The 27,576-nt window shown below is 44.4% G+C and overlaps 1 protein-coding gene across 3 annotated transcripts in view; it reads right to left on the bottom strand.

Moving 5' to 3' along the window:
- RGS20 (regulator of G protein signaling 20) overlaps window positions 1-22,697 on the bottom strand; it is a 42,580-nt gene extending 19,883 nt beyond the window's left edge. The window contains exons 1-2 of one of the 3 annotated variants that reach the window (XM_071737547.1): window positions 22,475-22,697; window positions 3,897-4,259 (exon numbers count right to left, since the gene is read on the bottom strand). In XM_071737547.1, the coding sequence (XP_071593648.1) occupies window positions 3,897-4,259; window positions 22,475-22,597 (486 nt within the window). In that variant the 5' untranslated portion in view covers window positions 22,598-22,697. Of the gene's footprint in view, window positions 1-2,590; window positions 2,765-3,896; window positions 4,260-22,474 lie in introns of those variants that run through there. The other 2 variants (XM_071737548.1, XM_071737549.1) reach the window with 2 other exon arrangements.
- Between the last annotated feature and the right edge of the window lie 4,879 nt (window positions 22,698-27,576).

Genomic DNA, 27,576 nt, shown 5'->3' with positions numbered 1-27,576 from the left:
AACCAGGATGTTGCAAACTGCAATTAAGTTAAATCAGTGTTAAGTCCTTCACCTCTGTGTGCACAGACTGTTGGCATCTCTCACCTTGTCTTTTGTGGCAGTTGGAGTAAACCCCAGTGGATCTGTGTCAGTTTGCACTGGCTGATCAGTTATCTCAGAAGCAAAACCTGAAAACAACCCCAACTCCAGGCTCCTCCAACATAGTGAGTACTACTGCTTGCTTCAGCCCTGCTTTGGCTGGCTTTAATGTCAAAGGAAGTTTTTTGCTTCTAGTTATTTTTATGCAGCTTGCTTTAAAAAAAAAAAAAAAAATTAAAAACACCTCATTCAGTCTAATATTTTACAAACCTCCTTACTATGCCAACAGTGAAACCGGTGCACACAGCAGATTGCTCTGCTCACTCCCATCATCTCCTACTGAGCGCTTGGTTGCATCGTGCTTAATTATGAATGGTCTCCAAAAAGCCCATTTTACTGTACTATGAAGTGACTCATATCACACAGAAGCTCTGACAACTCACCCTGGGGATTGGAGTCACGTGGCGCTGTATTAGTGGGTGACTCATTTCATATTGTACTCGATGCTGAGATCTGACTCATCTCGAACTGTGCAAGGAGCTGACTGACATTGTACTGGTCCAAACGCTGGTTTGAATCGGGATGACTCACCCTGGAGAGTGTTAAACAGTGATTCATGGACCCTTTCCTATTGATGCCGATTGTCGCGATTCACTTTGGATTGTACTACACCGGCACCTGCCTGCTCTGCCCTGGCAGCTGCCCCCTGCCCTGCCGAATTGGAGAGGTGGCAGCCAGGAGGAGTACTGCCAAAGCCAAGTGAAAGCTGAATTAAGGTCAGAATTGAGTTTGGCCCACAGTCCAGAGCATGTCATGACCAAAATGACATCTTTGCTTCGCCTGGCTGTGGCAGATTTTGAAACATGCCCATAAACACAAAGTTGAGAGTCATGAAGCTCTAGCTAAGGCTACTTGATCTCTGCAGTATTTCCATAGACCTGCTGCCTCCCTGGGGTAATCCTTAGTGAAGAAAAGGGGATGAATTTTTATAAGCGACCGAGCAGTAGTAGCTGCCCACGCTTCAGGTTCAGCAACTTGTGACCTGAGGCTCCAAGAGTTACATAAAGTTTATACTCTGAAAACTCCTTCCTGGTACTTTAAGCCGAGTCCTCAAACATCACTACTCACTCTGAAAAACTTTCCAAAGGACAAAGAGGTGTGTAGCAGCTGAGGTGATGCTTCCATGCATGACTATTTGGGACCTAGGGTAAAGATATCAAAATAAGTATTGATATTGGGGGGGGTGTAAGAAATTTAAGAGGATATAAAGTAACTGCTCTCTCAACACATTTTATAAAATACAGTGCTACCTTTACGTTCAGTTGGCTTGACCATGCTCTTAGTTTAGAATGATACTCCTAATTTTAACACAACACTTCTAATTTTAACCTGACCACAACTAGGACTCTCCTAGCTGACAGTGATTTTGGTGCTTCATTCAGCTGAGCCAGTTAGTGTTTACTGGTTTTTGGTCCTGCATAGCAGTGGTGTAATTGGCACCATGGTGTGTAGCACCACTGAGCACGGGAGCTGCTGTTCTGTTCATGCAGTGGGCACAGAGGCACAAGGAGACTCCTCGCTGTCACTGCCCATGGCAGGGCATGAAAAGTTTTGATCCTCTGTTTTTCAACAGCATATATGAAATAATGGAATGGTTGCATCGAGTAAATGATACTGGTATTAAATTAATATAATTCTTTCTGGAGTGTACAAGAATCATCTCATTTCACTTTCTGCAGTTGTGCCACATTTTCAATACCTGCTCTTTCTTACCTACTGACATGTCACTACTGACAGCACAAGAAACTCTCACCCGAGGATGCACGAAGGAGCAGGCTGATACTGGAAGAGTCTGTATGGAAACCCTCGGGTGTTGTTACTCATCTGCCTAACTTTGCAGGGCCTTGAGAACAGACGTGCGGCGGGACTCCCGTCAGGAAGGGGCGGGGGTGGGTGATGGATGCTCCCTAATCTACATCCTCACTCTCGGAAAGAGGAGGAAGGAGCCCCGGGGGCACGGCAGGAGCCCAGCCCAGGTGTTACCCGCGCTGCGGCGAGGGAGGCGGCGCGGAGCGGGGCGCGATCCCGCCCTGGGGAGCGGCGGCAGCGGCGGGGCCGAACCCGAGAGGAAGGGTCGGTGTCGCCGCTCCGGGGCCGGGGGCACACCGGTGCTGGGTACCCGGTGGGAGCGGCACCGGGAGGAACGTGGGGAGGATGCAAGCCCCAGCGCGGGGTACTCCCGGCGGGCGGCTCCTGACCCTCCGGGGGGTAGTGGGGAAGCGCCTTTTGCATCGGGTCCCTCCGGACCCTCCCGAGAAGGGCGACTGCAACTCCTTGCCCGCCTCGGCCGCGGGGGCCGCCGCCGGCGTCATCGCCCGTCCCATCCCGTCCCGCTGTGCCCGGGGCGGCCCCGGCGGCGGCGCGGGGGTCGCGGATGCCGGCGACAAGCCCTCGCCTGCTCGGGTGGTCGGCGGCCGCCGGGCGGGACGGAGAGAAACCGAGCGGTACTTACGGTGTCCGTTTCAGTGTCGGAGCCCCGCCGGTAGTCCTCGCCCGCTTCCCCTCCGGTAGCGGCGAGCTGGGCGACCGTGGACGGCGGCTCGCTAGCCCCGCGCATGCGCTCGGCCCTCGCCGGCTTGTCTCACGGTGCCGGCCGCGGACGCCCGTGGGCTTCGCTCGTCGTGGCCGGAGCCGGGGGCAGCGACTCGGGCAGGCAACGCTCCCTGCCCCGGCTCCGGCACGACGGGGTGGGCTGCCGCCGGGCTGCCCCCGGAGAGGGGAGCACCGGGGGCCGCTGCGGCTCAGGGGCGAGTTGCAACGGAAGCAGCCGCCGCAGCGCCCGCACGGTGGCGGGGGGCTGGGGAGGGAGCGGGGGGAGCCATGGGGCCGGCGCTTGGGGGAGAAATGCTGGAGAAAGCGGTGTGAGAGTGTGCGTGTGTGCGTGCGCTCAGGGGAGGGGGTGGGAAGGGCTTGAAGAGGCGGCGATGCCGCCGCGGAGCTCGGTGTTTTAATGTTCAGAGATGCCTTAAAAGAGAGCCGTGCTTATAAAACCTGAGACTGGAGCACGCCCGCATTTTAAGTAACTGCAGGGATGCATCTTCCTTCCCGCCCCTCAGCCGCCTCCCGTTTTCCAGAGGCGCGCAGCTCTCCGCCGCCGGTTGATTCTCTCGATTCTCCCGTTTCAGCGGGGCACGATGTTACGCGGCTGCGACTGGCGGGCAGGGGCCGCCGGGCTCAGAGCCCTTACCACCACCGCTAGCCATGTTTTGGGATCCTGTCTCACCGACAACGTCTCACCACCGTGATCCCCCTGGCAGTCCCCAGTGCCGCCTGCCGGGAGGGCGCAGCGCGCCCGTTGGCGGGACAAGGGTTAACGGGACGGCTGGGGCTGGCTTGTGTCACTGCCATCCCCGGGCAGAGCGACACGGTCTTGCCGTGGAAACGAGACTGGTCCGGGGCATGTACGCTCTGTACGCGTCCCATCCTCTGGACCTGGGTTCCCCGTTACGGGGAGACCTGGCGGGCAGCCTTGCCGTCGGGGTTGCTCTCTTCCCGCCCGCGCACCGGGTAGGGAGCACAGTGGCTGCGAGATCCGCCTTGCCGGGGGCAGCTGCCGCGGGAAGCGGTGAGGATGTCAGGCCGGGAGCGGCGGGGAGCCCTTGGGGCCCGAGGCTCACAACCAGGGGAGCTCACCCAGCGTCCCCCGAGGTTCCCACGCCGTTGGTGGCTATGGGGACGTGGGCGGACAGCGGCTTCCCCAGTGCGAGGAGGAGGAAGGAGGAGGAAGGGGCAGACGTGGCCCCACGAGCGGTACTCACCGCGCCGGGCGGCTCGGGGGCAGCGCAGGGCTGCGGCGGCGCGGCTCCGTGGCACGCCGGGCATCTCCGGCGCTCCGGGGGGAGGCGGCTGGGCGGCGGCGCCGGGGCCGGGCCGGGGGCCGACGGAGGCGGTGGCTTAGCCCAGCGGCCCCGCAGCAGGGCGGCGAGCGGGCAAGGGGGGGCCGCTCCGCTGCCGGCCAGTAGCACCGCCAAACCCGCGGGGCCGAAGCGGGGCCCCGGGTTGTCTCGACGGGGCGCCGAGATGAAGCGCGGGCAGGGCCGGCGGGCGGGGAGCTGAGGCCGCAGGAAGGGGCTGGAGAGCAGAGCTGACAGCGGGGCGAGGGGCCCAGCAGGCCTCGGAGGCTGCGGAGTGCGGGGGAGGTGTGGGTGCGGGAGGACGGGGCGGGGAGAGAGAGAGAGAGAGAAACACAAAATAAGCATTACCGGGGGGGCAGGCGGGTAATCACAGCCCAGATCCGAGCAGAACCCCTCCACTGCGGTGCTAATCCGGAGGCAGACTTGAACCCCCACCAGCCGGCCCCTGGGTGGTCGGGGCTGCCTCTCACCCCCTCCCCCCGCCCCCACGGGCACGCTTCGTGCCTTTAACTTTTCTAAGCCGCCTCTTTAAGTGGGGAGCAGAGGAAACTTCTCTTACAGAGACAGCCCCCTTGGGCGTTAGGTCTGGGCACAATGCCCGAGAAGCACGGGGCCGAGACTGGCCACTAACAACCTGCAGGCAAGGAGCTACCCATGTGCCATGGTCTAGTAACTGCAGCGGTAGTGGATCAAGGGTTGGACTTGATGATCTCTGAGGTCCCTTCCAACCCAGCCAATTCTATGATTCTATGATTCTATACCCGCACCTCAAAAAACTCCACCCCAGAAGCCAACCCCAGCCGGCGGGCAGAGCCAGGGCTGCGGCCGAACCCGAGTGCAGCCGCCCCTCAGCGCCTCGTCCCTGTCCAGGGTGCTGAAACTGCCCCGCCGCCTCCCGCCGCTCGGGTTGCCGGGCGGCTCATCCAGCCCCCTCCGGTCTGCCAACAGCAGAGCACCGTGACCATCCTCCCTCTCCTCGCTGAGTGCCATGGTTCCCTGGAGAGGAACCCACCCTACTGAAGTGTGAACCTTCAATAGGAATAGACAGAAATCGCGGCCATTCAATCAATCGCTGTGTCCCTTTCCCTTTGCAGAGATTTCTCCCTGTTCCTATTCAGGGCTACCATTTTATCATCAAGAACCCACCCCTTATCAGAACATCACCACCATTTCTGGCCTATGGCCATTCTATTGGCATCAAGGAGACAGAAAAGAACTGAAGTCTGCACAGTGTGAAGAAAGCCCTTTCCACAGTGATGATGCTGCCCTTGAAGGCCAAAGCCACTGGTGCTGTGATGGGAGAACACGGCTGTGGTGCTGGTGGGACCAGGGGAAGGTGCTCGTTAGAGCTGAGCCCTGCGGGGAAAGCTGCCATTCCTGCACGTGAGGAGAATGTGCTGTTGCTTAGCAGCAGAGAGTTCCCCTAGATCTGTTCAGAGAGGTGAACTAGGATGGAAGCTGGACAATGTTCCCGGGAGAGCAGAAAAAATAGAAGTCGGTTCCCACCACACAACCCCATGTAGTATTTCTCCTGCCCAGGGGCAAGGAGGCCTTCTGCAAATCTCTGCCCTTATGGCCATGGCACAAAGAACACAGCTGAGATGTTAATTACACTTCTGTGCTGAATTACAATTTTCAAGACCTAGATAGGACCTGTGGAGGTATTACAGACTTGACAATTAGAATTAAATGATTCTGCCTCACTCCCTGAAAAAGAAAAGGGAACAAAGTCTCAGGAAGTGTATACCAAAGTGGTTCTTCGTGTGTCCTCAGACCATGACCAAAACAGGTGTTAAGTCCACTGGCTTTTGAATCCAGCTCCTACTCACTCTGCCAGGAAGGGCAGTAATTTCTCAGACCAGTGAGTGGATGTGATTCCCCTAAACCCTCTTTAGACTATGATCTCTGGTGGCTTTCTAGATCTTCCCCGGAATTCCTGAACAAGTGCAGGATTAACATGCTGGCACAGTGCAACCCCATTGGAAGGTGTGGTATTGCTCCATCTTTTGCATTCTCTGCGGAGAGTCATGATGAACTAACACCTTATTAAAGATGGCTATTTTTCCACCATTAATGATGCACAGTGATAGTGCATAGCATTGTATAAAAAGGTGATACTCATGCTCCTTAGTATAACTGGTGTTAGATTAACAAAGCCACCTAAACCAAGTATCTTCCAGTGCCTGGTGTTTGTAGACACCTCTATCTAGCTCTGTAGTCAGGTACATCTGCATCATTACATATATACACAGCCACCTACATCCTGAAACAGCTGAGTGGCCTGAAGGCCTAAAGTTCTCTTAAAACTGGTGAAATAGGCATAATGTTCTCCTTTCTCCCTGAATAATGGATGCAGGCTGATGTCCACCTGCATAAGACAGAAATGCATAAGAGCTTGGACTTAACTGAAATGGTGTTTAAAGCTGAGGGTCTTCAAGAGCCAAGAGGCACAGATTGAATCCCTTTCTCTGCCTAAAAGGAATCAGCACAGCTCGTGTGAAAGCAAATCTACTCAGTCATCAGAGTAGCTTGCTCTGCATGTGCATGTCTGTGACCTTACTCTTACTGTTCTGCTGCTCCACTTCCTAAGTCCACTTCAGTAGACAGAAAGCAAAAAGTGAACATCTTGACATTCTAGTTAGGCATGGGAGTATTTGGCCTGGGTTAGGTTTCTGTTTCAAAAAATACGTTATGGAAAATGGAGTGTTTACACATGCTCAGTGCATTTCGTAAAAATTATCCCATATAGCAGCACTTTTGTTAGTAAAAGACAAGGTAAATATTAAATCAGGACTCAATTTCAATACTGATTTTAGCTACTAGTATATGAGGCATTAGGAAAAGAACTGTCTCTTTGTTGAACATTCCTGAATGTTTCACATTAAGTCTAAGGAAGTTACTGATAAAATCTTAGGTGGGAAGTCTATCCAGCATGCAGTAGGTTTTTTTTTGGTTGTTTTTTTAAATTCTCCATCAGAAAGGAATGGCTTCATCTGAGGGTGCCCTTGCTATTTAATGTTATCCCTTTGAGTGCTAGAATCCAGCATCTCTCTTTCTGCAGGCTTGTCCAGTTAATAGATTTTCCTAATTTTGCCTTTGTGGAAATAAAGAAACCTGTTACTGTTGTTGTTATTTTCTGAAAACTTGTATGGCACCTTCTTTTATTTGTTCTGAAAATGAAAACAGTTTATAAGAAAGGTAATGCAAAACATGTATCTGTATTTTAATAAAATTGTATTTCAATCTTCTTGCAGTCACACTTCAATGAGTGACATAATGCAAATCTCAGCTCTTTTGGGGGGCTGCTTGGCTCTACGTGTTGGGACAGATTGCTGGGCCTCATACCTGAACGTCTTCTCCTTCCCCAAGGAGAAGTCATAGACATTTGTATGGTGGCTTACAGGTAGTAGTCTATTTTAGTGTTTCCTGCTCACTTCAATTGTTAAATAGAGCATTTCTAGACCATTGAATGGAGCTGATTCATAGTGAGTTAGGGAGCAATTCAAACAGAAAGTAAGAAACAATTTTTTACTATTTTCATTGACATGAAAGTGCACTCATTACAAATAACTTTGAAGGCTTTTCTGGGAGAGGAGGTATTTTCAGAAGTAAAATGACTTTCCAGGGACTCTGGTTGAACTTCAAATTTCTTTATATATCAGCAGCATCCTAGTATTTTCTGTATAAAAAATAAAATGCAAAAAAAGTATGTACTTTTAAGAGATGTATTTTAATTAACCATATTTTGAAGCGAATGTAATGCCAGTGGTATTATAAGAAACAGCTTTGTTGGGCTTTTAAGTATTTGAATTCTCTCAACATCAGTTTCTTACAGGTGTAAATCACTTTTCTCAATGGATTTATTAGTAATGATTTCAAATATAACCTGTCTGTTCAGGGTTGGTGGTAGGTAGAATAAACTGGAGTCTTCAAACACATCAAACTAATTATAAAACTGCATGAGGACACAGAGCATTAACATGTCCCACGTGCAGGAATCCCTGTTAGTACTTGATTTTCACCAACATTAATCGCAATTCACCAATTAATTTGCCAGTAGAATTTATTTTGTGTAAGCCCAAGAGTGGAAGTCCCACTGGGAAGTTCCTCCCATGCTGTGTCATTCATATTGTCAAGGTGTAACTATTCAGTAGCACCTATGCAGAGCAGAGGGCTTCTCTTACCCTTCTGCTGGAGGATTACATTTCCTCAAGGTTTTATGCTAAAGCCTGAACTTGTGTTATGCTAGGACTCATGTCTGAAAAGCTACCAGAATTGTTAGGCTTGGCTTGGATTTCGGTGCAGAAAAATTGTTGCTTCTGATGGATCTGCTTAGTACTGTGCCAATTATTTCAGCACCATAAGGTTTTTTTCTAGGGTGATGTATTTTCTTGGTGTTGGCCAATCCTAGATGTATGTTCTGCCAAAACTTTCAGCTTCAGTATTTCTATCAGTCAGTCTCTGATCTGAAGTCTCAGGAAGTCTGGAAATAAGACTCTGCTGTCTCCACTCACAACCCTTTTTCTTTTCCATTCTTATATATCACATCTTGGTTGCTTCTAAGGAAGAAGAAGATTAAAGAGAAATAATCTTTGAGATGGCATTAAATATTAGAAATAAGGAGATGTTTTCCAGTAATAGGACTGAATGCCCAGTTTTAAAGTGATCCATGGAGGCACTGTGGGGTTCATTAGTCCTCAGACTGAGTTTTGTGGCACAACTCATGTGCTTAAAATCCTTGGTGACTCAGAATTTCTGGCAGATTGACAGACTAACCCAGGAAGCCAGTGGTTTGGGCAAAGAAGGTCTCATTAGACACTGCAATATGCCACATATAAAAAATGAAATCTCTGCTGAAGCACGACTGCATTAAGAAAATATGTCATTCATTTCATTCCCTGTGTTTGGCAAATTGAAGCCTTGCTATATTCTGTCTGACCCCCCTCACCTTATCTATGTCAATAAATAGTTAAAAATCTAATGTCAATTTTTTAAATCATGAGGTTAACATGCATCTGTAACTCTATCCTACATATTTTGTTTTTAACAAGCCTTTGAATTATTTGCAATCATTAAAACAAAACTTGCAGGTTTGGGTTGACTTACCAAAAAATAAACAAACAAATTCTGCCATCACAACAATGTTCTGTTAATCACAGAATCACAGAATGTTAGGGGTTGGAAGGGACCTTGAAAGATCATTGAGTCCAGAACCCTGTCAGGAGAGGATCAGCGTGTGTCTCTGCAACAACATGGGAGCTCTGCAGTATATAGGCCCTGTACATAGGTCTGGGCAAAATGTTGACCAGAAAAAGATTAGTTTCTACACAGAAAAATGGGAGTTTCCAGATGATGGGAAGAAGCTGCTCAGTGACACTCATTACAAGCTTCCAGAAGGTGTCACTGTGCACCTACAATTTGAAAAAGGAACCTCAACTGTTGTAGGTCAGTGTCAAAGCACTATTCCTTCTTGTGCTAATCAGGGTCCTCTGCTCTGACCATAATGGAAACTAAATAAACTAAAACAGGAGACACAAATATTTTCTTCTCTTTTTTATTATCAAAGAAAAAAAAACCTTAAATGTATCAATGGCACTCAAGAAGTACCTATTCTCCACAACCTATTTGTTACACTGGATCCTTGACATATCAGAGCTTGGTAAATCATAAATATAGTTAAAGATAAACACAAACCTGCAATTTTAACATCTAGAAAGTATTTTGTAGTTACATTCCAGATGTGATTCAGAAAGGAAGATAAATGGGGCCAGTTTGGAACTGATGCTCTTGAACAGCTTGGGATCGCAGAGTTGTTCAAAGTGAATCTGAAAGCCTGGTTGCACAACATGGCTGCACAGTAATACTACAGCTTTACAAGATTCGTGAGGAAGCCACTGTGAATTCTGCCATATACTTTTCACCAGATTTTGGGTCTCAGAAAATGTGGAAGAACTGGGGATATTATGCAGCCATGTTAAAAGGCTGGTGGGGGAAAATATAACTCTCTTAGAGGATGTGGTGGAGAACATAAAACCAGATCAGACCTAAAATACAGTATGATTCCTTTGAAAGAGAAGAACAAGAGACTAAAGAGCTGACAATGACAGCATGAGGCTACAAAGAATGTTATCAGAAACAAAAATCTTCTAGGCTGATACATGCTGGCATGAAGAACAGACTCTGTATTTGTCCTGACTACTTTGGGGTGGTAACCAGGATTATTTCTCCAGCATTTTAAAAAGACCTTCGAATCATGATGTGAGGGAGAGGAGCTGATCTCATGAGAATGATGGTGAGGAGAAGGTATTTGCAACATATTGGAAACATATTTGCAAAATGGGAAAATTTCAAATGATATCTACCTCAGTGTACTAAGTTATCAGTGGCACTGAACAAGTACTGATTTAGAGAGGTCAGGCTATCCCTGTTATGTAGATACCCCTGTGGGAGTGAGCAGAAAATCCTGGGGCTTCCTTGCAGAATCTCTCACTAATCTTTATTTCTGAGATGCCTCATATAGGAGTACAAGCCTGGATTAGAGAGATGGTGACTGCAGACAGCAGAAATTACTGGCTAAATGTCATGCTTACTTTAGGTTTAGGAAGAGACTTACAAATGGTAGCAGTACCCAGGGCTCCTTTGACACCACAGATACCAAGTTACAGGTTATAGATACAGAGGTCCTCAAGGGAAAAAAAAAAAAAAAGAAAAAAAGAAAAAAGGAAAAAAAGAAAAAAAGCTCAGAGGTATTGAGCTTTTGAGGAAGGCACCTGATAACCATGTATCTCCTTTATGATGCTCAAAGAGCCTAAGACTCCTTTCTGCAAGCTGGATCTTCTGCTCTGGCCACTCCTAGGGCTGTCATGTTTCCCTGCAATTGAAAATACACTGCACTTGCTGTGGATTCTTTAAGTGTCTTGGGAGAGGGAGAACAGCAGTCCAGAGGGTAGAAATTTGGACAAATGTATTTTTATACCCCATCTTTATGCACTGTTGTTCAAAGCAACTTGTCAGGAGACCACACTTGTGGCAGTTTCCCTCAGTGACAATACTGTTTTGAAAGCCCATGTCCTTCTCCTGGGTGGATGAAATGTCTCTCCAGAACTCCTTTCTGCAGTTCCTTTCAAACTGACCTCCTAACCAAACACAGAAAAGGCAAAATGAGGCTAAAAAGGTCCCATCTGCCACAGCCTATACTTTCTTCTCTGATCTGTAACAGCTTTAACTTATTTCTCCTGATAATTTGGAAAGGCTGGTAAGAATTCAGAGGAGTCCGGCCTTTCTGTTTAAAGTTTGCCTTCTTACAACCCATACTTGAGAGAGCACAGCTTTTTCATGAGTCTGAAATAATTCAAAAGTCTGAACATGCTGCTGTTGGTCAGGTAAATCATTCAAGCAGATGCTATTCTTGCACTTAAATGAAATGCAAGCATTTCTCTGCACAGAGTCTGTATGAATAGGACAAACACAGTGCAGAAGGCTAGTTTGTCACAAAAATAGCAACCATCTTTCAGAATCAGGACTTTCAGTGAGCATAAAGAAATGCTAGTTTGAAGAAATGTCCCTGGCATTTAAGGCTGTGACTCACTAAGGTGTGACTCACTTTATCAGTCTTCTGATTGGAGAACTATCCAACTATTCCATATTATACCAGGCAGCTCCTGGTTTGTTGCAGTCTATTCATGCCTTTAATAGTTGAAATGGCATTTTAGATTAGCTTTTTTATTTTGAGAATAACACTAAAAGTACAATATTGATGACAATTAGCCTCCTGAACTGTTTCCAACCACAGTGGAAAGTGGCAGGCTGAAGATCTGTTCTTGTATCAGCGTGTAAGTTCCTGAAAGTTTCACTGGAACCGTGACCCAGCAGAGGGACAGGGTGTAGGAAAGACCAAGCATTCTCAGATGTGACAATTTTTGGATGTGTCTGATGGCAAATAATTTTCTGCCTTCCTCAGAGTTAGGTTTTAATGCCTGTGATGAAACAGTTACTTACATTGTGCATAAACAAGGTGCTTTCATTCCCTGTGTGGCCTCTGGGAGCAGAGTAGTGATCTCTCTCCCTTGTATTTCCTGGCTTGGTGGGGTTTTGATTTTAACCTGCTCTCAAGAGGATGCACCTAGCTGTCACCTAGCAGCCTGGAGCTAAGCTTTGAAATTAAGATATTTGTAGTATGATATTCTGATGTCTTTTTGCATCTTTATTTTGGCTGGACTATAAAGAGATGGGGGAAAAAAAGAAAAAAAAAAAAGCAAGAAAAAGATCAGGAAGCTGTCCTGTCATTGCACAGAAGGGGCCAGCAAAGTGCAGGACTGAGTTAGCTCTAAATAGCTCAAAAATGCTTATTTTTCCCATAGAGTGTTTGATTTTTTTTGTGGAAAGAAACTGCTGTGAAAAAGCATGTATGTGATTCATGACTTCTGTGTCTATGCACTACTCAAGGGAAATGTTTATCAAGTAGCACTTATACAAACAGGCAAAGGGAAAGAGTAAATTAGTCTTCATGCTCATTACATATGCAGCAAGGACTATTGGATTTAAACTGCAGGCAGGGATATTTAGGTTAAATATGAGTTTTTAATGGTAGGGCAGTGAAACACTGGACCAAGCTGTCAAGACTGTGTCATCTGTGACAGTGAGATTTCAAGACACAGGCAATATAAATAAATCTGTGCCAGGAAGGGCTTGGGGATGGTTGGCACTATTAGCAAATGTCAGACGACACTGTCAGGCTCCTACCCACAACCTGCCTTTGATGAGACTGCACCCCATGTCATTATCCTGGGCACTGGAAGGATTTGCTAATTAGAGTGGACAGGCTGATACCTGCAACTTGAGCATGACTTATTTTGGCACTCAGGAATTCCCCTGTGCTGGTGTGCTCCCTGCCCCACTGACCTGACCTCTATCTCCTGTAACCCTGCTCGGGCAATAAGCACCAGTGGTGGTTGGAATGGTGTGGTGGTCATGATGGCTGCATCCTGCTCAGAGTGGATTTGGGGGAGACAGATAACATTCTCCTGGTCACTGAAAGGATTTGCTAATTAGAATGGACAGATTGATACCTGCAGCCTGCGTATGACTTATTCTGGGACTCAGGAATTGGATCCAGCCACACTTAGACTCTTTTCTAAGAAGTAGTTTTGAAAGCAAGGGGATCTACTCTGAACCTCGTGACACAATGGGAGGGTGTCCCTGACAGTTTTGTCTGACCTGTCCTCTCCGCAGTAAACAACAAAGTGAACCTTGCTATGTAGTCTTGTGAAACCACTGTCACATTTACTATGAAAATTTTTAGTCACTGTTTTATGTCAATAAACATATAGCTAATCTCTCCATTAAAAATGAAGTGCATCACTCCACTCTGGCACTTAGAAATCCCTGAGAAATCAAAGCTGAAAAAAATCCACATCCCAATTCCTGTTTCAAACGTACATGAAGTGCGCTGGAAATAAAACAGGATGTGATGGGAACACTGAGCTCAGCTGATCTCTGCCACATGACAGTCTCTAAGAGAAGCCATAAATCAGAGCAACACTAACTGTATTATCACTCTACAACTGGTGTTGCACAAAGTTACTTCATTTTAGTTTTGCATTTTACTAGAAATTATTTGCTTTCATCAGTCTGTGTGTGTGAGACATTTCATGAGTAAAGGTCAATTCCTCATTACCCACAGACACCCAATTAATTAGAAGGTCTCCATGGGCTTCCAGGGAGAGACTGTTTTTTTTCCCCTGTGTATTGCCTAAACTGTTGAGTCTTGCTGGTGGAAGGATATTTTAAATAAGTACCTTTCCAGATCCAAAGTTACCCATATCTTAAATTATTTGATTTAGATTTAGGCTGACTGGGTTGTTTATTAACCAGCAATACATTTTATTCCACTTAAAGAAACTTTAAAATCAACTTCTAGAAATGAGAACCATCTCTGTAATTCAGGTCAGTCTAGGATTGTTTTGCTGAGAGTTTTTTGGAACTAGCATGAAAACAATTTTTCTTTTTTTTTTTTTTTTTTTTTTGGTATTCATTAAATTCTTTCTGACAGCAATATTCCAGTCAACTCAGTATTCTGTATTTTTCCATTTCATTTCCATTTAAGGTGCACAGCTAAAAGGGAAGTTTTAGGGTTATTTCAAAGGTAAAATATATAAATCACTAAACTGGAATAACATGAGTGCAAATTAGTAAAAATTATCTCTGAGGACTAGAATATTTGCACACCATTAATATGCAAGTAGTCCATCCATTAATGTGTAGTACATTATTATTTTGACAACTCGCAGAAGAATGCCCTCTGCTTTCTGTAGAACTATTTTTGGCTCACATACAGCACTGAGGAATACACCTAACTATTCTCAGAGCAGTGTTTCTGGATGAAAGACACAACATTTTATGACTTAAAAAAATATTATTATGCCATGTAATTACAGAACAATTGAAAAAGAAAGACATTGCGAAGACCTCTTTGCTTCACAGGACAGTTGAGGTTGGAAGTGGCCTCTGAAGACAGCCTCATCCAACCTCCTGTGCTCAGGTTTGTGAGGAGGGTTGGGAGGTTTTGAATACCTCCCAACAGGGTTTGAAGCAGGGTTTGAATACCTCTGAGAACGCAGACTTCACAGCCTCTTTGGACAACCTGTCCCACTGTTCAACCATTCCCACTGCAAAAAAAAAAAAACCCAACCCACAACTTTTTTTCTGCCTGACAGAATAATTCCTACATAAACGACATTCATCTGTTCTTACATTCATGTTTTATGCTAAAGATTACAGGCTACTATTTTTTAAAGGTTTTTTTATGTGATGGTTTGAGTTGCTTGGAGGGACTAATATACCACAGGCATTCAGAGGAGATATGAGGAGAAGAAAACCCCAGACAAAACGTGGAAGGTCTCTGCAAGGCTGCCCAGGGGTAGCAAAGAAGTGGTGAAAAGGACTCCTATTTGCTGACATTTGCTAAGTAAGTGGCTTGTTGCATGTCCTTCAGGGCTAAGCCATGCAAAGCACACTGTGCTCCTCCATGGCTTTCAGCAGGACCCACGGGGCTGAATTAGGCACCAACACCTGTGCCCTCATCCTGTGTGGAAAGAATGGTATTTAAATATGCCATCCAAAAAGTGCCAACGCATTGCCTGGGGAGCTGCCATGCAGGAACAAGCTCCCAATTGGAGAAAAAAGCATTTATGTTGCACCTTTCAGAAGTTATGGCTCTGGTTTGGCACTGCATGTGCATCATTCTTCACTTAGGAGCCACAGCTTCTGATTTGTTGGAGATACAGGAGATACAGGCTCAGATCCTTCTTCCACTCTGAATGTTCAGGGGTTGACCTCCTGGGCTGTCAGCCTCAGCTTTCAGAATTGCCCATCCTGGCTCAGACACTTCAACCAGTTGAAGGGGAAGGAGGATGACTTGCCAATCTACCTGCAAGAGACCTTCCTGTGGATTTTGGCCTGGGCCTCACTGAATGCCAGCTTAAAATGGAAGTATTTGTCATTGAATCTCAGCCCCTTGTGACGTAGGTGTTTTGAACACAGTAAAGCATCACCACCCCCTCTATACAAGGAACAGTAAGTTATTATACTTATTATATACTTATCATAACTTATATATACTTATATATACTGATATATATTTATTACAACTTATATAAGTTATATACTTTCAGCACAATGCTATCCTACCTACAGACACACTGCAGTAAGTAGTTAGGTTATTCTTCTGGTGTATGTGGTTTCGAGTCACCCTGGGGGAAGGTTTTGCACCTAGAATTCCCATAATCTGGACAACAGCAGAAAGTTCTGGTCTGCCAAATGAGACATCACTTCTCTGTCCTGCCTCAGGACAGGGAGGCATAATTTCAGAATCAGTCTGTGATTCACAAATGAGAGGAGGGGCCTGTCTCTAACATCATTTGGTGCTTCTGCTGATGGCCATCTCTCCAGTATGGTGTTTTTTTGAATCCTATCCCTGTGTACTCAGTTCTGCTCATACATACACAGACACCTTGTCCCCAGCTCAGACACATGGGCTCTAGGTGACACCAGAGCACCTAACGCAGCACACAGTAATGCTGATCACTGGGGTGACCATAGCCTCTTGTGTATTGTGCTGGTTTTAGCTATGAGAATATTTAATAGCAGTTAATTTTTTATTTTATTTTTTTCCCCCCAGTCCCATACTTTTTGCTTTCCACTTATTGGTTTGTGTTATTCCCTGACTCAATACAGAAAACCGTAGGACCAGCAGATTCATACATGATGAATGTTGATTCTTCAAAGATGAAATAGCTACAAGCTCTACAGTTAAGCTAAGAGATCTCATACTTCAAATGACCAGATGAAAGGGAGGGAGGACTCTAACTCCTCAAATGACAAGTGGTCTTTTTCACAACAAGGATGATCTGACCCTAATGAATGCTATAGCTGGAGTATGGAGTAACCCTGAAGTGCTGCCTTCTGTGCTCCAAGAGTGCTTTGGGACTTCTGAAACTGGCAATTCATAAAACAAATTTTTCCTTAAAGGAATGATCTTGCAAACAAAAGAAACCACTTGCAGTTCCTAACTAACCTCTCTTGCAGGGCTAGGGACTGACAGGTCTTAATCCTCCTAATAGGTCTGCTGACAAGCCATGCCCCAGTATTTTGCTGGACACAGAAGGTCTCAAAAGATAAACCTTCGTTATAAGGGATACTCATCAAGGAAACAAAATTAACCAGCACAAGAGATCACACAGAGATAATGCTCTTCAGCTTATCCTAGAAATAGTTTTGTTTACCTTTGAAACCAACTGCATGTGATTTTACCTTGTTATCTTAATCTACAACAATTCAGCAAAATACCTACTTCTTTCCCTACTTAAAAAGAATATTGTATTATCAAATAAATTGTCAAGAACAGTAGATCCTCATAATTTGAGGTCCTAAATACCCTGTAATACTTTTAAACCTCTCTCAGAATTCTGTTTCCCTTTGAAATGTTGCTCCTGAATAAAAGAGATGATCAATCATGTCTCAAGTTTTACATCTCTTGTGTAATAATAACTGTTTTGGCAAAGATGAAGAATGTTATCTGCCAAGTGATTCAATCCACAGCCATGCAGTTTGCATCCCCCATATCAGACACAAGACTTAGATTAAATGTGACTATTAAACTATGTTTCAGACTATTTAACTAAGCACAACACCTGTTCAAAAGAACAGAAAAATGTGTTCTTGGTATAAGTTACTGCTTAGTTTGCTCCTACCTCCCTATGACACAATCACAAGCTTTAAGACATGCAAATGCTACCATGACTAAGTATTGATTATTTGGATGAGGGGATTGAGCGTACCCTCAGTAAATTTGCAGATGACACCAAACTAGGTGGCTGCATTGATCTGCTGGAGGGTAGGGAAGCCTTACAGTGGGACCCAGACAGATTAGACCAATGGGCCAAGGTTAATTGCATGAGGTTCAACAAGGCCAAATGCCAGGTCTTGCACCTGGGTCATAACAACCCCATGGTAAGCTACAGACCTGGGGAAGTGTGGTTAGAAAGCTGTAAGTCAGAAAGGGACCTGGGGGTATTGGTTGATAACTGACTTAATGTGAGTCAGCAGTGTGTGCACAAGTGGCCAAGAAGGCCAATGGCATCCTGGCTTGTATTAGGAACACTGTGGCCAGCAGGAAGAGGGAGGTGATCATCCCTCTGTACTCAGCTCTGGTGAGGCCACATCTTGAGCTCTGTGTTCAGTTCTGGGCCCCTCACTGTAAGAGGGACAGAGAAGTGCTGGAGCGTGTCCAGAGAAAGGCAAGGAAGCTCCTGAAGGGCCTGGAGCACAAGTCCTGTGAGGAGCAGCTGAGGGAGCTGGGGGTGTTTGGTTTGGAGAAGAGGAGGCTGAGAGGAGACCTTAGAGCTCTCTTCAACCACCTCAAGGGAGGTTGGAGAGAAGAGGGAAAAAGCCTCTGCTCCTTAGTGAACTGTGACAGGACCAGATGGAATGGATGGAAGCTGCACCAGGGGAGGTTTAGGCTGGATATTAGTAAACATTTTTTCACTGGAGGGGTTCTCAGGCATTGGAATGTCCCGCCCAGGACAGTGGTGGAGTCACCAACCCTGGAGGCATTTAAAAGTCGTTTAGACCTGGTCCTAAGGGACATGGTTTAGTAGTTAGATTATGGTGTTGGTCAAAGGTTGGACTGGATGATCTTGGAGGTCTCTTTCAACCTAAACCATTCGGTGATTCTGTAAGTATGAAAGACAGACTTTGCCAAATAAACACTCCTGACATGAAAGTGTACTTAGGAGTGATTATATTGACTGAAAAGGGTGAGTATATTTACTAATATCAGGACTTTTCTGACTCTCATAAAATATAAATACAGTACTGGACTTCAGAAGGACTGTTAACAGTGATGGTAATTAATGACTGACAGCACTCATCCCCTGAGGACAACAGAGTTCTTTGCAAAGCAGTGCAAGCATTCAGTTGGCACATTGTCCTTTGAAAAGAAAAACTTTGATGATTTTTGACTTTTCTGGCATTGTTTGTGAATGGGTTCTTACTCTGTCAAGCAAATCGTGGTTCACAGTTGCTGTCAAATAATTTAAATGATCTATGCAGGATCACTAGTGACCTCCATATTACAGGTAGTTCATGGCATAATGTTTGACATCTCCAAACCCAGAGGATTTCTGCAGAGCTGAGATTAGCTAGGAAAAAAGATGAACTGTTCCTCCAGACAGCCTGCTTGTTGCCATTTCCATTTCTCCCTGGTGTCCCACACAGAACTCAAATGGGTAGGACCAGGCAAGAAGAAAGGCAATGCTGGGGCAACTGAAATTTCAGCCTACAGGTTGATGTTAAAGGAATCTCAGCAGCTGCCATCTGCCTTTCCTCAACATACTTCTCACTTCACACAATGCTTTTCTTTGCCTCTCTGATCCATGCCTTAAAGAACTGAGGAACAAATGCCCATATAGATAAGGCAAACATCCACAGGTGTTGGAAAGGATTCTTCTTACAAGGGAGCAGAAAAGAGCAGGGCTGCTCCCTTAGGGCACGTGAACTGGAAACCAGAGAGATTCCACAGCCCATTCCACAGCACTCAAGGCAAACCAGACAGGCATGGAGATGGCCCTAGAAAGGTTCAGATCATAAGGCAGTTTCACAGCAAGGTGGAAACCACCCCCACCCTCATCAGGTCCCAAACAATCACTAGGTAAGTCCACAATGACAAGAGACAGCCAAGATCAAGCCAGGAAGTCCACCTCGTGTGAGGGTTAAGGTCTCAACCAGATGGTTCCATCATCAAATGGGGCATGGCTGTCCCTCAGCTGGAAACCAGGACTCCTTCAGCACAGCTCAGGTAGAGAAGAGGTTGCCAGAGACTGTATTAAATAGGAGCTGCTGAGTCCACATGTGAGGATGGAGGCCCCAGATGAGGCTGGTAATGGATAGTAATGCTTATTAGTGCCCTCAGACACTTCTGTCCTATCTGTGCTTGCCCAGTTACACCCAGTTAGGTATATTTCTTGTGTATAACCTGGAGCCTGTATGCTTAGAAATGATAAACATGTTACAGAGGTTAAATGAGTCTCTCCTCCAGATGTAATCTGGATGCAAACAAATACTTGGCTTCTTTGTGAAGAACTTTCTCATCCTCTTCTGAGGAAATAATAGCAATGAGCTCTGTGTAACAGGACTTAGGCCAAATTTTTTCATTAGAAAGATACTGTAAACTATTTGCAAGCTCTCACTACCTCCTTGTGCAGTGTAATGTTTCTGGGTTGTTTTTTTTGTTTTGGTTTTGGTAACAGGGAAAGAGTACATTGGGAGCACATGCGAATGGGTCCATGTTACCTCTGGGTAACACAATTCAAGTAACTCCTTGAATCTGTGTTGAGGCTTGTAAAAGATGTATTCATTTTTGCTTTTCAACATGTGTATAAATCAAGGTGCAAACATATCAGAGGGAAAGGCTTTTTAAGCAATGCAAATGGAGATTAGAAATAAACAGCTTGCTGAGTGAAGTTAAATGCCATGAGGGGAATTTAAAAAGCCTTTAAATTCTGCCTACCACTTTTCAAAAATATTTCTCTTGTAATTCAGTTTCTCTTTGAAAACATGTTCAAGAATAAATGTTGACAGATTTAATTATTTTTGTTTGTTTCTTACTTTGTTTTTTTTAAAATACCAATGTATTTTATATTTCAACTTTAGCATGTTTACACAGCTCACATTCAGGAGCATTAAATTCAAAACATCATCTATGGTGGAAGGGAACATGGGAATTGATGAGGGCTGAGGAATCATGCTGATTCCTGTCAATCAAGTGAATTTACAGGTCTAGGGACATAGTTTGTCCATAGTAATCAGTGTCACATATGGAAACATTGTACCAGAAACCTGAACTTTCTGCAGACTTTGCTGTCACCAGAAGAAAAAGGTTTGATGTGGTCTTGTCTATACTGGGAGTGTAAGTGACAACTGGTCTTGAACCTCACAAACTTCAAGTTGATTTCCTAAGTCCTAGGAGATCATATAAACCCTTTGTTCTCTGTCAGTTAAAAAGTATTTCTTTCCTATTTGAAGCAAAGTCCAGGGTTTATTTTAATTCTCCATCCTTATGGTCAGGCACATTCTAGAGAGCTAAGTTTTCTAACAAAGTCCTTGTAGACTCATTAACTACCTAGTAACATTGCTGACAGTACATATGTGAAAGGATAATTTGCTGATATGGTTTATGAAGTTCTGGAGACATATTTCCCCAGACTGTGTAGCCCCACACAAGAACAATTTTACCTCAGCTGGGCTGATGAAAGTTACAGAGCATCTTCTTGGCTGTCTGTGCAGGCTGCCCCTGCTATCAGAGACAAGAGCCACCCCTGCAGAGCATCAGCATTCAGAAACTTAAGCACAAAACAAAGTAAAAGGGACAGACAGTCAGCAGGAAGAGGGAATTTGGCAGTGCTGATCTTTAAGGAACTGTGAACAGTAAAGTGGCCCTGACCCTTGCAGTGTCATTTAGAATACACCATAGATAAATCCTTTTACAGAGCAGAGAAATAGCATGTTGTGCTTTGTGAGGTCCCTGACTCAGTCCTGTGTGCCACGTTTTCAGAGACTCAGCAATAGTTTTCAGGTGAGTAAAAGTGATGATCAAACCTAAGGGAACAATTCATCTAGGATGAATAATGATAGACAGTAGGGACATGATAAATGAGGAGGGACATGAACTGTGAAGAACTTGGTATGTGGGTTTCAGAAGGTATGACTGCCAAGGGTTAAATTCAGGAGCCAATTGTGTCTGTGAGACAACTCCCTCTGTCTTCAAGAGGGTCAAGAAGTCCCCAGGCTCCTGTGCTAAATGAACAGATAATGAGATAGAATGACATGAAATACTGAAAGGACTGTACTTGGTTCAACACAAGAAACAGCTTCCTGATAGTGCCAAAGCAGGCTGGGTATTTCATCTCAGCAAAACCAATGAATATCATCTAGGATTTTTCATGAGTGTATTATTGTAATTCAAATAAAATGGCCTCCTGGAAATGGACACACATTGGCTAGGGAGATGAGATGGAGAAGCCAGTTCTTTCTTTAACTTGAAGGTCTGTAGGGCAGACGTGGAGTGCAGAATGGCTTCTTCCCCCATCTTGCCTTTCACCAACCATGTAACAGCCTTGACTGGCTGCCTTAGTCACTCTCCACTCTGGTGCTAAGTTAGTCTGAAACCCCCACAAAGTTTGTGGTTCCAAGAGTGTGTGACTTTTCTATCACATTCTCTTCCATATCATGCAATGGGGTGCTCTGCTTCTGCACCAAGGTTTTAATAAGATAACAGTTTCTAGTACCTGTCTCTTGCTCTGTTGAGCTGCACAGGAGTGTGCTGCTCACAATAAATAACAATGGTTTGTGCCTCAAGCAGCTTTCAGCTTTTGAAAAATCTAGAGGATACATTAATGTTGTTTTTAACTAAGTAAAAGAGTTCAGCTCTACAGGTTCACTGGAGGGGATTTACTGTAACACCCTAATAGATTTTAGTATTATGCTGAGTTTGATTTCTTCTGGCTATCTTCTGTTAACTACAAATAAAAATCACCCTGAGGTAGCATCAGAAAAAATTGCAGACCTCTTCTAAATGCCACAAAGCAACATGTTTTCCCTCACCTTTTTCACCACAGATGAGCTCCACAAAGTATGAATCATTTTTAGGAGTTAGATGGATGTGTTTAACATGTTGTTTGAAAGCTGACAGTAAATAGGAAGGCGGATCACCACCTCCTTTGTCACTGTGGTTGTAACACATCAAAGAACAGGGGGCAGAGGATGAGGCTCAGGAATAAAAAGGAAAACTCCATGAATACTGATGCCTTGGTGACAAATAGTCTGTGGCTGTTATACATGACATAATACCTACTTTCTGTGTCTTTCCAGAGACACCATTTCCCTCCCCCTCCAGGACATTTGGATAGCCCTGGATTTTGTCTTACCTTGAAAATCCACTGTGCTGCTTTAATATCCTCTTCACTTTCATTTTGGAGGGTCTCCTTTGTTTGACAGTTGTCCTCATGGTAGCTACGAGTCCTGAAGTAGAACAAAACTTGCCTCCACATTGAGAAATAAAAAGGCTGTTTCTGAATCCAATTTGACACTGACCTTTCTTGCAAGAAGCACCACTTCTATTTGACAATGAAACAAAACCAAATCCCAGACATTGGGCTGAATGACAACAACATAGAGATGGCTTGTCCTTACACCAATGGGTGAACGTCAGGGCCTCTTGCAGCTTGCCAGTTCTTCCTGAACCCTCCACAGTTTTGGACACAAACAGGATTATCTGCCCTCAGATGTCTGCAGTGCCTCATCCCCTCAGCATCGTGCCAGCTTAGAGATTAGATTTATGACTTTGTAGGTTTTAGCAAGTTGAAAAGGAGGAAGACAGGCACATAGCAGTTGGATTCAGGTCAGAGAACCAGGCTATAAAAAACACAAAACACATTCTATCACCTCCGAGTGAACGTATTTCATTTACAGCTTGAAGGAAGAAGCAACAAGAAGCAACTCAGCATGCAGCTGTACTCTGCAGGCAGCACCAAACGGAGATGTCTGTCTTAGGTCAGTGGCACCTGTCAATCACGTTCTTTCTGACCGACTGAACAGATGGTGTCTACTGGTAATCCTTCCAGCCCCAGTGAAAACACCACACGAGCAGCAGCCACATCAGCAGATAGAGACAGGCTAAATATAAAGGCTAAGATTCCAGGTAGATTATTAATAGATGATTTCTCTTAGATTTATAGAGGGCTGCCAGGCCTTTGCCTTCTGTTTGTCAGCACTCAGTCGCAATTTCTTTCTTTGTGCTTTTCAAAACACAGATAGGAGAAACTCAGAAAAAATAAGAGGAATATTAAATTGCTGTGAACTTTTCATTCAAATAATTGTTTAAACAATGTTTATACTTCTGGGCATGAAGAGTGCCATTGTAAGGAGAGTTAAGCAAATAATAGTGGGAAAGCATTCAGGAGCTTTTAAAAATATTTTATCCTGGAGACAGCAGAAACTCAAGCTCATGCATATGTTAGTGGCTCATGCATATGTTAGTGTTCACTGAGAAGAATCAATCTGTTCATAAACTTGTCGTTTCAAAATACTTTCAGTTCGAGCAATTTTATATTTTGAATTAGTATTTTCATTAGAATACTAAGAGAAAACTTCCAAATGAGAAGTTACTAAGTGGGGAGCCAAGAGAGTTTCCACTTCAGAAGTGTCTGATGGAATATTCTATCCATTTTGAGAGTTTACAATGTCTTTTTCCAAGTTGAACAACATGTCTAATCCAACACTTTTTTTCTTCTAAGTGGCAGAAGTTTTGACAATGCAGTGTTGTAGATATAAAGCAGGGATAAAACCATCTGCCACTGTAGCATTTCTTGTGAGTAGAGATGCCTTGGTCACATCTCTGCCTTTTTTTCAGAGAAATTAAGTAAGTGACAAGGAGGGAGAAAGAACAAAAAGACGTTTTTTCCAGCATTTGCCTTGATGAGCTGAATTGCATGAGAAGTCATGTATGGTAAGAAAGGTGTTGATTAAGATCTGGTAATAAATCTGTCTTTGGCAGAGTTACTGCTGAAGTTTAGGTAACCAGCTTCTTTCTGTCCTCTGTCCAGACTTACTGTCCACAGCACTGTGAGGTTCAGCATTTTCTTTTTCCTCCAAGAAGCTACTGTTCTGACCTACCCTTTCTTTGTGAGAGAGGATAAAGTTAGAGGATCTATTGGGTTTTTTTGTTCTTGTTGTTGTTGTGGTGTGGGTTTGGTTTTTTTTTTGTTTGCTTGGTTTTTTTTCCCCTATTTTATGATTTTAAACAAGAGGTGGCCTTTATTTTTCCTGGTACTGCAGCAATTTCTCAAAGAAGGGTGCTGCTTCTACAAATTGAGGTGTTGACACCCTTGTCCAGAAAAGAGCATAAAGCACCAGAGGCTGACAGTGAGAGAAGAAGGGATTCTGTAGACTGCAAGGAGAGGCTGGAGACTCTGAGACCTTCCAGCTTTCAATATAAGAGTGCATGTTCAGGAGATAGAAGAAACACTTGCCCCTCCTCCCTAAAATAATATTCTATACTATTTTAACCTCAGCTATAAATGGGTAGTTTTGCTCTGGCATTTTTGTTCCTGTTTCTGCACAGTACTCCACTTCCAATTTTCTGACAAAACAGTATTATTCTGTTCTACTGGGGGAAGAAATTGAAGATGTATTTATTCGAATAAAATGTTAGTTGATTTCTCTTTCAAAAATGCTGTTGAGGATAATATATGTGTGATTCCTTAACTGAGCATGCAAAATTTAATGTCAAAGACATGGCGGAGCAATCAGAAGATTGCCTGGTACAACATTTACAAAATTCTGGTGTATTAGCTTTACCAGATCCCCTGGGCCACTAATTCAAAATTAAAACAAGCACATTTTATGTCCTAGAGGCCAGACAATTCTATATTGGCTGCAGGGAGCAGGATTTACTTGTTTAAAAAGGATGTCCATAGAACAATGATCTCCCACAATGACACAAACACTAAAGTGAAGATTAAAAGGAGAAAAGACAGATGAAGCAGTAAAAATCCTGTTCTCAGTTGGCCAGTCTTGCTATAATACTCAGGAAAAATGTCCAGTGAAGCATCCCATATCTCCTCACACTCAAAAGTCACTTCTCTATATGTAAAAGGAAGACTCTTCAGTGACAGTCCTCTGTCACTGAAAAAAAATCTGGCATTCCTCATTCTTGGGACATCAAATCTGCTGGAAGAGAGGGACTAAATGGGAAACACGTGAGATGAAAATAAGGAGAAACCATAATTGTAAAATAAATCAAGTAAAAAAATCAAAAATTACAAATGTCATGGCATTTTCTCCCCTGGATAAAAAGTTAATTGCATACCAGTGGGTCAGCAGAAACCACTGGGATTTGCTCCAGTATGTGAGTAATCTTTATACATCCTTGCAATATGAAATTATGCTAGATATTTTTTTTTCATATAACTTGGGTACCTAAAGGCATATCCTGATATCCAACAAGGTTTTTCAAAAGCCATTGTGCTATTTTGCTCCATACCCCTAAAAAGCCCAAAGTAGTACCTCAGATGTGAAGGTTTTTTAGCAAAGAAAGTCAGTAATTGTCTTTTTCTCAGCTGTAGTTGAAACATATATTAAAACGTATAATAGAAGAAACATGTCCTGATCTTTCAATGCATCCATGGGGGCTCCAAGTTGAAAGAAGTCATGCCAAGAAGAGCATGACTACAGCTCACATCCCTCCATAGGATGTACATTCTGCTCCTTTCCATCTTGCCCTGGGATGTTGGGGTTTAAGCCTGGGGGAAGCAGATTCTTGAGGACTCGGAAGATCTGATCTGAATCCCCGGATGAACAACCTTAGGGTTAAATTAAATACTTAAATGTAGCTCTTAATGGTGTGACTGCTCTCTCTGCTTTTCTGGTGTATCACTCTGAAAATGCCCTTCTTTACAGTTTTTGCCACTCTTGGTTTTTTTATTTGTCAAGAATATTTGGTGAATTAGAGAAGGGTGTTCACTTTTCCTGACCTTTCAAGTATATTTTGCTTGGATAAACTTTCTAAGCTGTTTCATCTGTTCAGGTTAAAGACTTGTACAGACATGAAGGAGACAGTCAGTGATCTACAGAATGCTGAAAGGTTAAATGGCAGGTGTGCAAAACAGTTCTGTAATTTGCAGAACATATGAGAGACAATGATGCATTGTTCTTATTACAAGAAGGAAAGGAGAAGAGAAAAATACTATGATGAACCAGCTGTCTGTAGTCGTACTGTGAGGATGACTCATCTGCAGTCATTCTTCTCATATTAAACAAGTGAACATTTTCATGCTTTGTGATCCAAGCAGTAGATGACTTTATTCCTGCATGCTGATACAAATTTCATTTTTTCTCTCTGTGTTTCACACATCAATAAAATCATCTAAATATAGCAACTTCAACCGAAGCTGCACTGCTAGGAGCTAGTGGACAGGCACTGACACAACTGAAAACAGATAAATGTGAATTGTTTTGCAGCATCTGAATCCTAACGGATAGATGCTTACAAAAAAACCCTGGAGCATAGCATTTTTCCAATCACAACCCTTAGCAAGATCCAGTTCGGAAAAACAACCAGCATGAACGAGGCACCAGGAGGTGCTGTCTCAAGGGCAACTGGGCTGGTGAAGGGACTCCAGCACAGATCCTATGAGGAGAGGCTGAGGGAGCTGGGGCTGTTCAGCCTGGAGAAGAGGAGGCTCAGAGGAGACCTCATCAATCTCTACAACTCCCTGAAAGGAGGGTGTAGCCAGGTGGGGGTTGGTCTCTTTTCCCAGGCAACTCTCAGCAAGACAAGAGGGCACGGTCTCAAGTTGTGCCTGGGGAGGTTTAGGTTGGACATTAGAAAGAATTTCTTTACTGAGAGGGTGATCAGACATTGGAATGGGCTGCCCAGGGAAGTGGTGGATTCTCTGTCCCTGGAGATATTTAAAAAGAGACTGGATGTGGCACTCAGTGCCATGATCTGGTAACTGCAGCAGTAGTGGGTCAAGGGTTGGACTTGATGATCTCTGAGGTCCCTTCCAACCCAGCCAATTATATGATTCTGTAAGTTGATAGCACAGGATGGCTTTGTACTTGTTGCTGTAGATGGCCTCTTGCTGTCATAGTGATGGTAGGCACATACGAGACAGGTTCCTGTAATGACCATATAATGCTTTTGTTTGCCCAAGCCTATCCTTGACACAAGAGTGCCCCATGGGATGCACACTGAGCAAAGATTTTCAGGTGTACCCTGGCACTTGGCAGATGGGGGATAAGAACACTCATCAACCTGTAGCACACCTATAAACCCCTGGCAAGATGGTTCACAGCTTAACTGTGCACTTGTCAAAGGAGAATCACTATCATTGGCCAAGTGTTCACTTCATCGTTTACCTTGTTTCTCAAACATTTCTGAGGTTGCTGAGCCACACAGACTCCAGCCAGATGCTTTTTGCACTCTGCCAACACCCCTTCTGCATTGTGAAAATGGGTCATTTCTTTC

Source organism: Heliangelus exortis, chromosome 2, assembly GCF_036169615.1.
Source record: "Heliangelus exortis chromosome 2, bHelExo1.hap1, whole genome shotgun sequence".
Taxonomy (NCBI): Eukaryota; Metazoa; Chordata; class Aves; order Apodiformes; family Trochilidae; genus Heliangelus; species Heliangelus exortis.
Note: the sequence above shows the minus strand (reverse complement) of the source record. Positions and strands in the feature narration are given on the sequence as shown.